The sequence below is a fragment of the Anomaloglossus baeobatrachus genome, chromosome 1, assembly GCF_048569485.1.
Source record: "Anomaloglossus baeobatrachus isolate aAnoBae1 chromosome 1, aAnoBae1.hap1, whole genome shotgun sequence".
In the NCBI taxonomy this organism is placed as follows: domain Eukaryota; kingdom Metazoa; phylum Chordata; class Amphibia; order Anura; family Aromobatidae; genus Anomaloglossus; species Anomaloglossus baeobatrachus.
The window spans coordinates 838,090,419-838,104,870 of NC_134353.1; the positions used below are offsets into that span (position 1 = coordinate 838,090,419).

At 40.5% G+C, this 14,452-nt stretch overlaps 1 protein-coding gene across 3 annotated transcripts in view; it reads left to right on the top strand.

Annotated features, from left to right (window-relative positions):
* Positions 1–7,102, top strand: part of HAPLN1 (hyaluronan and proteoglycan link protein 1) — a 180,385-nt gene extending 173,283 nt beyond the window's left edge. For all 3 annotated transcript variants that reach the window (XM_075325133.1, XM_075325135.1, XM_075325132.1), the window contains one exon: positions 2,841–7,102. In XM_075325133.1, coding sequence (XP_075181248.1) covers positions 2,841–3,124 — 284 coding nt within the window. In that variant the 3' untranslated portion in view covers positions 3,125–7,102. The remainder of the gene's footprint in view (positions 1–2,840) is intronic.
* Positions 7,103–14,452: the final 7,350 nt, after the last annotated feature.

Here is a 14,452-nt window from a genome sequence, read left to right on the forward strand (position 1 = left end):
GCAAACAAGCTATTTTCTTCAGCAATTTATCCCGGATATAACAATGACTGACTTGTTAATTCCATATTGAATTGGTTTTCCCATGATAAACAAATCATGGACTTTCAATGCTTGACATCACTGAGAATTTCTCCTCAAAGTGGTAGCAAAAAAATGTGCCTCCTAAAATGTTTCTGCATTACCATGTCCCCACAGACCACACTCTGTTTTCCACTCTGTAGATCTGTGTCTTGATGTTGGAATGTTGTCTAGAGATGAGTGAACCTGAAAAGTAAAGTTCGGTGTTCATACCGAACACTGACAGTGTTTTGAGTTCTGAGTTTGGGTGCTTTACGTATGCAAACTACTCGATTAAGCATCCCTGTGCTTGGGTACACTCCATGCTTCACCCAGTGCGAGCTGGTTACAGTGTTTGAACAGCTCGTATTGGGGGTAACAACAGTGTTATCGGATGTAGTGTACACCCAAAAAAAAAAAATGGAAAAACACTGCCCGCCCTCCACTGTAGGTGATGTTTATTGCTGCCTCATGTGTGTAGGGACCTGATCTGCCCAACTTGTGACTTCCATTGGGGTTCACGTCATGTACAGGTCCTAAATCAAATTTTTTCTGACATTTTTTTCAGTCAGTTTGTCTGACTGAACCCTCCGAACCGAGCTTCCATGGGTCCGCTCATGCCACTCATAGTCTTCACCACAGTGTCTTCAATAAAATAGTTCCAGAGATCGTGGTACGTGCATGCAGACTCCAGCACCATTTAAATGAAGATAGAATTACTGTGGAAATGCGCACGTGTCGCCAAAAATAGCAATGGCAGCGTTGTGCGATATTTAAATAAAGAAAAGAGGGCAAGCCAGTAGCACACCAGAGAAGGAATAAACACCGAGGACCTGACACACAAAGGCCCGCCCTGTTCCACCTGTCAATTAAAGTGCAGTACATGTCTGCAACATTAATTAAAGATTTTTCATCAACCAAGCTTCCCATCTTTCTACAACAGGTGTGCCTGGATTCACCATCTTAAGGGTGCGTTACATGCTGTGATATCGCTAACATTTTATCTTCGGGGTCACGGCGTTTGTGACGCACATCCGGCGTCGTTAGCGACATCGCAGCGTGTAACACGTACGAGCGACCTTCAATGATTGCAAAAGTGGTAAAAATCGTTGGTTTTAGAGAGGTCATCCAAACACCAAATATCGTTGTCAGGTGAGTAACGAGGTTGTTTGTCGTTCCTGCGGCAGCACACATCGCTTTGTGTGACACCCCAGGAACGAGGAAACTCACCGTACCAGCGTCCCGCTGACAATGAGAATGGAAGGAGGTGGGCGGGATGTCCGGCCCGCTCATCTCCGCCCCTCCTCTACTATTGGGAGGCCACTTAGTGACATTGCTATGATGCCGGTCACAGCGATGTTGCTAGGCAGGTAAGTGCGTGTGACAGGTTTAAGCAATGTTGTGCGACACGGGCAGCGATTTGCCCGTGACGCACAACCAACGGGGGCGGGTACGCTCGCTAGCGATATCTATACCTATATCGCAGCGTGTAAAATACCCTTTAGTGCTAATATGGCGCTACCTTTAGTTCACATTGCAAAATGCTGGTGGTTAGGTCTCTTTAATGAAAATGGAGCATTTGATTTGACATGCCTCCTTAGCAAGAGAATCACCCATCTTGATGAATCACCCCCAAAATGTCATCCTGCTGGTACCCAGGCGATCAGTTGTAGACTGGAGGAAATCTTGCCATAAATGTTCAATTCATTCAAATTAGATTGTTAGGGTATGGCCAGATGTTTAGAAATTTTTTGAAATTTTTGTATATATACATGCATTTGTAAGATTTTGAAAACTGTAATAAAATACATATATTTGTAAAAGACACTACTAAGGTTTCTGCGAGAATGGTGTGTGGTCACATTCCATTCGTTTCAATTAGGCGCACAACTTTTTTTATTCCTGTTTTCCATTTTTATACAACCTAGAACCAATATATGCAGAAACTACGTTTGACAACAACTCTTGGCCGGTATTTAATTATTGCACCTTGAAACTTCTTAGATTGGCAATCTGAATCCACCTGGGAAATTTAGATCATAATTTTGTTCATATTTATTTTTCCATAAAGTAGGCATGCACTGCATTATATGTTATGGAGCGCGGTGCTGAAATGCTTACATAATAACAGGAGTGTAGATGCTAATAAAATAATCATGGCAAACATAAGTAGGTCCAATTTTTAGTTTGAAAAATATAAATAAAAGTTTAGGGAATACTGGCCTATGTAAAAATGAGTTGTGTGACAATGGATTAATACATTCATGAAGTGTTTTTGCTAGGTTTTGGTCCATTGGCCACTTTGGTAGTCTACACCTGCCGGATTAGAGTCCTGTGAACCTCCTCATACATAGCAGATCACCAATGCTTCTCCTGGTTAGTAGACTTGTCATGCTGTCATACATGGCTCACACTGTAAGACCGGAGTCACACTTGCGATTGATTCACAGGTGACTTGCGCGAGTCTCGTATCGCATCACCCAGCATGGCCTGATACTCTCTGGACAGGAGCATCTTAGCTGTATAGAAATACATGAAGCTGACACACTCCTGTCCAGAGAGCAGCTGCCGTGTCGGGGGATGCGATGCGAGACATGAGTCATGCGTGGGTCAATCGCAAGTTTGACTCCAGCCTAATGATGAGGAGAAGGAAGTTCATAAGGCTTTAGCCTAATGGCTACAGACTGCTCACAGACCGCTAGACCTGGGTCCTGTAAATCTTTTTGCTCAAGTCTATTTAATATGTGAATTAAAATGTATTTTCTCTCTATTTTTCTCAAAAGGTCGATTCTACTACCTAATACATCCAACAAAGCTCACATACGATGAAGCTGTCCAGGCCTGTATCAATGATGGGGCTCAGATCGCTAAAGTAGGCCAGATGTATGCAGCATGGAAACTCTTGGGATATGATCGCTGTGATGGAGGATGGTTGGCTGATGCCAGCGTCCGTTACCCAATCTCCAAGCCGAGAAGACGATGCAGCCCTAACGAGGCAGCTGTCCGCTTTGTGGGTTACCCAGACAAAAAGCACAAGCTCTATGGTGTTTACTGTTATAAAGCATAGAACTGTAGTAACCTAAAACATGAAAACAGTATTACAAATATTAAAAAAACATGTGAAAGATTTATTTTAAAAAAATGAACTCATGCAAGCTATAAAAAAACTGTGATAAACTTTTTACTTACTGTAAAAATTATTGTCAGTCACTAAGTTGTGTTTTTTTTCAGTCATCTTTTAAAATAATTAAAAAAACAAAGATTTTTAACTAGGACAGAATTGTAATTCCAGCACATCAAAAGTAGTTTAATGAATGGGCATGCCATAGCTTGACAAATCGGGAAAAGTGGAATGTAAACTGATTCCTAAAAGAAGTGTATAAAGCACATCTCTAACTAGATTTTATTTTTTTGATGTTTTTTTTTTTTTTTTAAACATTTCTGGATTTTTTGAAATGCACTACCAGAAAGAGATATATCATCAGGTGCTTGTTTTGCAAAAATAGACAGATAGCTAGCATAGTATTTAAACTGTATTTGCTTTGAAACATGGTTGTTTTAGTAGTAGGGGGAAAAAATAAAAAGCAAAAAAATATATATATAATAGCCCATTGATGTAAGAAGCACAATCAAATTCTTGTCAAGTGTATTTTTTTTTTGTTTTGTATGAAACATTAATGAATGTTTTCATAATTAATGAACAAACCGTACTTTGTTTTTAATTCAGCTAAATGATGCCTAAGAAGTGTTGAGTTACAGGTGGATTGGACGAGCTTTACCGGGCTATTTAGGCAGCACGAGCTGTTCAGTAACATATTTAGCATCTTCTCAGGGCAGTTATACCAAGTGAACTGCTGGACAGAACTGAACACACTTAAGATTCTAATTAAATATATTATATGTAGTCTTTAAATATTATTGTCTTTAAAAAGATATATTTAAAATGATGTTCGTATTTACAAAGAAATTAATGCAAATTCCATATGGCTAGTCACAGAAAATATATAATACATGATCCCTGTTCTGAAAAATGTTTCTTTCTTCTCATATATAAGAGCTCACGCCTATATCGAAACATAAATGCAAAATCTAGTCGACGACCTTGAACGCATGCTTATTTATATGGCTATGATGCTGTCCCAATGACATGACCCCGATATTCAATATAGAAGTATATTTTAGTCAGCATGCCATAGAATTATGTAATCTGAGGTTGAAAATGTTAATAATAATATTACCGACATGTTTAGCTAAATTGTGATTAAAAAAAAAAAGAAAATTTTGATAAGAAATGTTTCAATTGCCCGGCTGATGACGTAATATATACAGTATATACATTGTTTTCGAGGGAAAGGATGGTAAAAAAAAGAAAACGGTGGGGTAAAAAAAAAAGTCTTGAAATCTTAAAATATATGTTGAATCTTCATAATTTCCAATTCTTTTTTTTTTTCAATATAATAGGAAAAATAGGAAAAAAAATTGATTGTATGCATTCCACAGATTGTCCAATATAACAAATGCATGTAGAATATAAAGACGATGATATAGTTGTAAACTAATACATAAAATATTTAGAAATGAAGCTTAGTTTTAATGATTATGCCTAAAAGTATATTAATGATTGGTGCAACTGAATAAACAGTTTTTCTGACTTACACAGCAGGTCAACTTTATACCCAATAATTTTTTTTTTATTTTTGCAAAAATGTACATCAGTTTTAATCCATTGTACCTTCACAGAACTTAGCGTCAGTAGGCAAAAAAATCCCTTCAATTACCCCTCCAAAAAAGATAAAGGAAAAAGTAAACCTACAATGTATACAGCTGCTTTTTCTCCTTCTTTCTTGGCAGTAGGTTCAATATAATCTCAAGTATCAAACACTGAAGGTAAAGGTTCCCTGAGTACTAAATTATCATCTGCCACTGTGATAAAAAATGAAGTGCATTTTTTTTTCGTTGTTGGGACGAGACTTCCCTTTTTCAGCATAAAAAAATAAATTGACGAATCAGAAATTTTTTCATCAAATGTCTTACAACTTATTTAATTAAAAAAAAAATAAAAAAAAATCCCCCTCTGTCCCATACAACCAAATCATAGCCGAAACATAGACATCTAGACACAAAAGTAATAAATTAATTTTTATTGACCACTCATTAAAACACCTGTTAAAACACCTATTAATATACAGTGTGGGGAAAAAAACACAGTACAATGTAAATGTGTATATAAAAAATGCTAATACACAGTAATTAATGGGCCTGAAATATATATGTATATAAATATGAAGCACCCTGAAAAAATACTATACAGGCAGTAGAAAAATATCAAAATTAGGTAAAATACACTCAATAATTCATAAATATGATAATTCTTATAAATACAGTTAAAAAATTATTCATGCAGTGCATAAAAAGTGCAGTGTGCTGTAAAGATAATATTACCAAAATCTGACTAGCCTACTATTAAAAAATTGATATTTCAAAGGTGCTGCGTGCCAAAAATAGAAAAAGATATAATAACTTTATTTATTGCACATATCCAGACATTATCAGCACAGTATATTATTATAATAATCTGTAAATTACATTCCCAGTGGTAACATAAAAATACTATATATACATAGAAATTAATTAATAGTGCTGACAATGCCTGCCTCCACACTTTAATGACCACTGGGTCTCCCTCTTGCCACCGACGCGCGTTTCGTCTCCTTCAGCAGATATTTAATTGCTATAAAATATTTATTTTGGAAAAATCAAGATGCATGAAAGATGAACCAAACTTGATAAATAATGGATTCAATCACAAGGCTATTCACACATTGCATTTTTGCTGAGCTTTTGTGTATGTTTTTTTCATTGCTTTTATGCAAATAAATGCAGATAAAAAGCTGCTTTTTAAAGAACCAGCAAAAGCTGTAATATTTCAGAAATCTCCTGCACACAAAAACACATACTGGCTTTTTTTTTCCTGACTTAAATGGAAAACTGCTGCGTTTTTTAAAGGAGCAGCGTGAGAATTCTTGCAGCTTTTTTTCACCATTGAAAGTATTGAGAGTGTAAAAATGCAGCTGCATTTTTGCTGCTTTTGTGGTGAATGAAACTAACTTTATTCAAACATGTACTGCAGAGAAATGACACATCAATAACGCAGCTAAAAAAAGCAACAAAAACACAGTAAAAAAGCATCAAAAGTGCAGTAAAAAAGCAGCAAAAAACATGGTAAAAAGACAACAAAAAATGCAGCAAAAAGGCTGCAAAAACACAGGAAAAAAGCAGCTTTTTTTACTGCCTAAAGAGCAGATTTTGCTACAGAAAAAAAGCAGCAAAAATGCAACATGTGAACATAGCCGAAGACAACTTTGTTTACATAGGTAGGGACTCAGGCGTAAGACAGACAAAACCTTTTCAGCTTTAAAATAATATTTCTGTCCCTGAAGGATTATGTATACTGGGCACATCTCAGCTACTATACACTGCATACCAAATCAGATCTATAAAGGGGTGCTACTAATGGACATCTTCAATTCAATAAAAGGTCTATATAGGGTGTGAAACCCTGATTTTACTGCCACTGTCTATATTATGTCAATTTCAAAACCGTAAGTAACATTAAGATCTGGCTTTCATGTAATTATTATGTCTCATTACGATCTTTATGAGATTATCTAGGGCACAAACTGAAAGCAAGAGTCCAAGGTTAGAAACATGTTTGCTTGTTAAGTAAAATAGGAAACCATTTTGAACTATGGACTTTTTATGGACACCGTAAGATGACATTTCTTCCACCATAGGCTAAGCAGGTTATGTATATCAAATAAATTCATGTGAGCGCACTGTACTACCAAACTTTAATTATTCTTAGACAGTAATGTGTGTGGAAAATGTAATGACTATTTGCTAACTGGATGTTTTAGGTCAATAATATAATTATGTTTAAATACAAGAGAAATGGGCTTGCTCTGCTATTGAGAAGACCGTGGTGCTGCAGGGAGAAATGAATTGTAAATTGAAAATGTGACAATAAATTACAAGTTATTTTATATTTTTTGGAGTATGTTCTCTTCTTTAAGACCTCATCTTTTATTTTCATGAACATGTTTTGAAGATGAGATGAAAAAATGACTCATAGAGTGGAAGCTTTAATGTGCAAGGAGCATCTTTACAAACTGTTATTCAAAATGTAATTGAAAGAAAAATTACTGTTTCTGTAATATTTATGTAATGGATTTAAAGGGGTTTTATGGGAAAAAAATAAAAAAGAAATGATCTTGCTGTCCCTGTAATGAGTCCCCAACCTCCTGGCACGTTTATTTTGTTTTTTAAATCCTCTTTAGCCTTTTGCTGCCATCCTTGTGGTATGTTATTGTTTATATTCTGAACTTCATGACAGTTCTCTAGATCTTATCAAAAAAGGAGGACAAGGAGTATAAAGTACAAAAACAAAACAACTTTATTAGACAGAAATACAATTTTAAAATATGAAATGACGATATTAAAGGAAGAGGGTGGGCAAAATAATTAGGATTGGAGAGGACTGCTTGGAATGTAGCAACTGATCTCAAAAGGATGGTAAGGGGTAAAATCAGGGCGAAAGAGTGTATATCAAAATGATAACATAATTAAATTATTGGCATAGAACTGTAAGGTACAAATAAGAATAAATATTCATTAAGGTAATTACAATAGTTACCAACCATAAACATATGCCAGCATAAATACAAAGTTTTAAAAAAATACAAATGTAGCCCCATGTTGCTATAAGCCCCTAACACCTGCATGGATTCAAATGATAGTAGTGGTAAAAATGGGTATGTCTGCAGCTATGCCCATATGTCCACATACCTGTGAAAATAAGGGAAGAAGTACAGTGTAGCAGCCGAGTGGTCAGATGCACCGACGCGCATTTCGCCGCAAATGATGGTGCGTAATCATGGGAAGGCCAGTTCTTTATATCTGCATACACTACATTTTCCAAGTGGCCCTTATCTCACACTCCTTCACCATTGTGCCACTCCTCCACCTACAAAGCACCATCTAGGGACTCCTATGAGGTCTCAAGAGGAATAAATTGCTATACACAGTTTCTCATTCCTAACATTTCCCCCTTAACCTGTTATTTGCTATTCTGACAATCTCATGCAGTCAGTAACATTGCATCTCTGACATCGACTGGTTCAGTGAACTGAAGGGAAAAAATTAGTTATATAACGTATCCACTTATTCTACTGTAATTTAGCAATCTGCAATGCTCAGCTCCATCTCTTTTGTCTGAAGTTATAAACTGATAAAATTAGTTGCTCTGTGTGATTCCTGCAATGTGCTCTCCCTGAAAATATTTTACCTAAAGAGTTGAACATGCAGCCCAAATTTAAAATAAAGATGGAGAAAAGGCTAAAGAACCTTATTTAATTCTGAACCAAAGTAAATTTTGTTGCCTACAAAATAGTAATACTGCATTTATGAAAATGTTTTTTGATTTGTGACCTAGACACTATAATTAGTAAACTATAGATGATGTAATAAGTTTCCTCCTTGATCCTGTGCCTTTACTTTTTCAAGCCATAAAAAACCCCATCAATTTTATCATTCAACCATGTCTAATCAATTTTACTTGCAACTAGAGTTGAGCGCGGTTCGTGGTTCTCCAGTTCGCGGCTCGAGTGATTTTGGGGGCTGTTCTAGATCGAACTAGAACTCGAGCTTTTTTGCAAAAGCTCGATAGTTCTAGATACGTTCGAGAACGGTTCTAGCAGCAAAAAACCCAGCTAATTCCTAGCTGGCTTTCCGCTGTAATAGTGTAAGTCACTCTGTGACTCACACTATTATGACATTTCAGTGTATAGTGTGCGGGAACAGCGCATTCAGATCACTGCTGTTTGGATAATGGCGATCGCCATTTTTTTTTTCCTTGTCTTCCTTCCCTAAGCGCGCGCGTGTAGTGGGGAGGGCCAGCATGTCAGCCAATCCCAGACACACACACAGCTAAGTGGACTTTTAGCCAGAGAAGTAACGGCATGTGTGATAGGATGTCCATGTCACATGTCCCTGCATTATAAAAACGAGTATCTGCCCGTCTGGACGCCATTATCTCCTCTGCGTCCTTGGTGTCAGACATCACTGGCGCAGCTCCTATTGCCGATACAGCTGTATACGCTCCATACACAGCGCTGGACAGCATAGGGATAGCACTTTCTATCAGTCCTTTTAAGGGCTCATACCGGCAGGGTCAGAGCCATAGGTAACAGGTCCTGAAAACAGAGTTTAACAGCTACACAAGATGACAGCGTCTGTGTAGCTAAGGTCAGGGATTTCCTCGCTGCATTTCCACATTAGGAGGGATAGAAAGGCAGGCTTCCTTTCCTCTACCCAGAGACCCACAACCCTGCCACTGTACCCTCCTGCCCTTTGCACACTCCAACTCATTGTTACTAAGCCATTATACTAGCAAACACTGAGTGAACTTAGTGGCATCCTAAACGTGGCTATTGGACTTCTGTATAGTCCCAGTAGTGCTCAGATATTTGCAGCACGTCTGCCTGCATTGCACACTCAAACTCATTATAACTAAGCCATTATACTAGCAAACACTGAGTGAACTTAGTGGCATCCTAAACGTGGCTATTGGACTTCTGTATAGTCCCAGTAGTGCAAAGATATTTGCAGCACGTCTGCCTGCATTGCACACTCAAACTCTTTATAACTAAGCCATTATACTAGCAAACACTGAGTGTACCTAGTGGCATCCTAAACGTGGCTATTGGACTTCTGTATAGTCCCACTAGTGCACAGATATTTGCAGCACGTCTGCCTGCATTGCACACTCAAACTCATAGTTACTAAGCCATTATACTAGCAAACACTGAGTGAACTTAGTGGCATCCTAAACGTGGCTATTGGACTTCTGTATAGTCCCACTAGTGCACAGATATTTGCAGCACGTCTGCCTGCATTGCACACTCAAACTCATTGTAGCTAAGCCATTATACTAGCAAACACTGAGTGAATCTAGTGGCATCCTAAACGTGGCTATTGGACTTCTGTATAGTCCCACTAGTGCAAAGATATTTGCAGCACGTCTGCCTGCATTGCACACTCCAACTCATTGTAGCTAAGCCATTATACTAGCAAACACTGAGTGAACCTAGTGGCATCCTAAACGTGGCTATTGGACTTCTGTATAGTCCCACTAGTGCACAGATATTTGCAGCACGTCTGCCTGCATTGCACACTCAAACTCATAATTACTAAGCCATTATACTAGCAAACACTGAGTGAACTTAGTGGCATCCTAAACGTGGCTATTGGACTTCTGTATAGTCCCACTAGTGCACAGATATTTGCAGCACGTCTGCCTGCATTGCACACTCAAACTCATTGTAGCTAAGCCATTATACTAGCAAACACTGAGTGAACCTATTGGCATCCTAAACGTGGCTATTGGACTTCTGTATAGTCCCACTAGTGCAAAGATATTTGCAGCACGTCTGCCTGCATTGCACACTCAAACTCATTGTTACTTACTAAGACATTATAATACCAAAAATTGAGTAAACTTAGTGGCATACAAGAAGTGGCTGTTGTACTCCATTAGTGCCCCACTGGTGCAAATCTATGTGCAGCACCTCTGCATGACACCCTGCTGCTCTGTTTTTAATAAGCTATAATGATAGCAAAAAATACTGCCATTTAGTGGCATCATAGAACTGGATGTTGTATTCCATTATTGTCCCACTGGTGCCAAGCTATTTCTAGCACCTCTGCAGGACACCCTCATGCACATTTTGCAACGCTAATGTTATAGCAAACTCAGGGAATTCATTGCTGCATTTGATAATTCGGAGGGATAGAAAGTGAGGCTTCCTTTAGCTTTTCCTTCTGTTCATAGACAGCATCTCCAAGTCCACACCCGAAGAACAATTTCTCCTCCACGTCTAAGTGTGGAGAGGCAGCTAGTGCGCATGCGTGTGCCGATTTACCCCAGCTGCAGCCTAACTACAGTGTTTCGCCTAGTGAGTATGCTCAGCCTGACTGTGCCATTCCTGACGCTAACTCTTCATTTCGAGATACAGCGCATGCTCCCACACTTAGTGTGAAAAGCCTCTTTGCACAGGTACTTGCATTCCGTGCCGGGTCTAAGTCCTGTTTTGTGCCTAGACACCATGCTAAAGCTGATAGTCTTTTTTCAGAGACTGTATTTCATGCTACTGAGCATGCTCAGGCACTTACTGCATCAGAGACTAGGTCCGGTAATGAACTCTTTGGCCCTGCCCCTGATGTGGGGGGCCATATAGACCACAGGGCATCAGGTGTCCTGACGATGTGGCCAGGCCACTCCCAAATGGCTTGCAGAGGCCCGCCCCTATGACTTGTCACCTCATTATTGATGGTCAGACGATGACTGGTGAGGTGTTTGTGTTGTGGCAGCCATGAGGTCATTATTGAAGTTGCGGTTCCAAATAGGACGCTAGTTATGCCACTCATGACGTGTCACTCTGCTTTTGTCTCCAGGAGGTGCATTGTGGTCCACCCTGGTTTGGGGCGGACCCAGGTTATAAAATGGGCTGGAGCCAACAAGGAGGTGCGCAGTCTTCTATTATGCTCCGAACCAGCACACCTCCATGTGTTGAACTCATTGCGGCTTTAGGCCAGAGGCAGGCAGGGATAGGGCGTCGATGCAGGCCGCCACCACAGTTGGTAACGCAGAACGGTTAAGACTAGAGATGAGCGAACCGGTCGCGGTTCGGCTCGAGGTCGGTTCGCCGAACGGAGCTCCCGTTCGTGTTCGGTTCGTCGAACGTTCGACGAACCGAACTCGAACTGCATAGGAAACAATGGCAGGCAATCACAAACACATAAAAACACCTAGGAAACACCCTCAAAGGTGTCCAAAAGGTGACAAACAACTCACAACACAAACACATGGGAAAGTGACAAGTAGAGTTGAGCGCGGTTCGTGGTTCGTGGTTCTCCAGTTCGCGGCTCGAGTGATTTTGGGGCATGTTCTAGATCGAACTAGAACTCGAGCTTTTTGCAAAAGCTCGGTAGTTCTAGAAACGTTCGAGAACGGTTCTAGCAGCCAAAAAACAGCTAAATCATAGCTTGGTTTCTGCTGTAATAGTGTAAGTCACTCTGTGAATCAAACTATTATCACATTTCAGTGTATAGTGTGCGTGAACAGCGCCTTCAGATCACTGCTGTTTCTATAATGGCGATCGCCATTTTTTTTTTTTTTTTTTCTTGTCTTCCTTCCCTAAGTGCGCGCGTCTTGTGGGGCGGGCCAGCATGTCAGCCAATCCCAGACACACACACAGCTAAGTGGACTTTGAGCCAGAGAAGCAACGGCATGTGTGATAGGATCTGCATGTCACATGTCCCTGCATTATAAAACCGGACATTTTCTTCACGGACGCCATTATCTGCCTTCTGCGTCTTTGGTGTCAGACATCACTGTCGCAGCTCCGTCTTCCTGAGTCCTATAGCCGATACAGCTGTATGCGCTGCATACACAGCGTTAGACAGCTTAGGGAGAGCACTTTATAGCAGTCCTTTTAAGGGCTCCAACCGGCAGGGTCAGAGAGCCATAGGTGACAGGTCCTGCAAACAGCAACAGCGTCTGTGTAGCCCAGGTCAGGGATTTCCTACCTGCATTTCACCATTAGGAGGGAATAGAAAGGCAGGCTTCCATTCCTCTACCCAGAGCACCACAATCCTGCCACTGTACCCTCTTGTCCTCTGCACACTCCAACTGATAACTAAGCCATTATACTAGCAAACACTCAGTGTACCTAGTGGCATCCTATACGTGGCTATTGGACTTTGCTATAGTCCCACTAGTGCAAAGACATTTGCAGAGCGCGTCTGCCTGCGTTGCACACTACAACTCATTCTAACCAAGCCATTATACTAGCAAACACTCAGTGTACCTAGTGGCATCCTATACGTGGCTATTGGACTTTGCTATAGTCCCACTAGTGCAAAGACATTTGCAGAGCGCGTCTGCCTGCGTTGCACACTACAACTCATTCTAACCAAGCCATTATACTAGCAAACACTCAGTGTACCTAGTGGCATCCTATACGTGGCTATTGGACTTTGCTATAGTCCCACTAGTGCAAAGACATTTGCAGAGCGCGTCTGCCTGCGTTGCACACTACAACTCATTCTAACCAAGCCATTATACTAGCAAACACTCAGTGTACCTAGTGGCATCCTATACGTGGCTATTGGACTTTGCTATAGTCCCACTAGTGCAAAGACATTTGCAGAGCGCGTCTGCCTGCGTTGCACACTACAACTCATTCTAACCAAGCCATTATACTAGCAAACACTCAGTGTACCTAGTGGCATCCTATACGTGGCTATTGGACTTTGCTATAGTCCCACTAGTGCAAAGACATTTGCAGAGCGCGTCTGCCTGCGTTGCACACTACAACTCATTCTAACCAAGCCATTATACTAGCAAACACTCAGTGTACCTAGTGGCATCCTATACGTGGCTATTGGACTTTGCTATAGTCCCACTAGTGCAAAGACATTTGCAGAGCGCGTCTGCCTGCGTTGCACACTACAACTCATTCTAACCAAGCCATTATACTAGCAAACACTCAGTGTACCTAGTGGCATCCTATACGTGGCTATTGGACTTTGCTATAGTCCCACTAGTGCAAAGACATTTGCAGAGCGCGTCTGCCTGCGTTGCACACTACAACTCATTCTAACCAAGCCATTATACTAGCAAACACTCAGTGTACCTAGTGGCATCCTATACGTGGCTATTGGACTTTGCTATAGTCCCACTAGTGCAAAGACATTTGCAGAGCGCGTCTGCCTGCGTTGCACACTACAACTCATTCTAACCAAGCCATTATACTAGCAAACACTCAGTGTACCTAGTGGCATCCTATACGTGGCTATTGGACTTTGCTATAGTCCCACTAGTGCAAAGACATTTGCAGAGCGCGTCTGCCTGCGTTGCACACTACAACTCATTCTAACCAAGCCATTATACTAGCAAACACTCAGTGTACCTAGTGGCATCCTATACGTGGCTATTGGACTTTGCTATAGTCCCACTAGTGCAAAGACATTTGCAGAGCGCGTCTGCCTGCGTTGCACACTACAACTCATTCTAACCAAGCCATTATACTAGCAAACACTCAGTGTACCTAGTGGCATCCTATACGTGGCTATTGGACTTTGCTATAGTCCCACTAGTGCAAAGACATTTGCAGAGCGCGTCTGCCTGCGTTGCACACTACAACTCATTCTAACCAAGCCATTATACTAGCAAACACTCAGTGTACCTAGTGGCATCCTATACGTGGCTATTGGACTTTGCTATAGTCCCACTAGTGCAAAGACATTTGCAGAGCGCGTCTGCCTGCGTTGCACA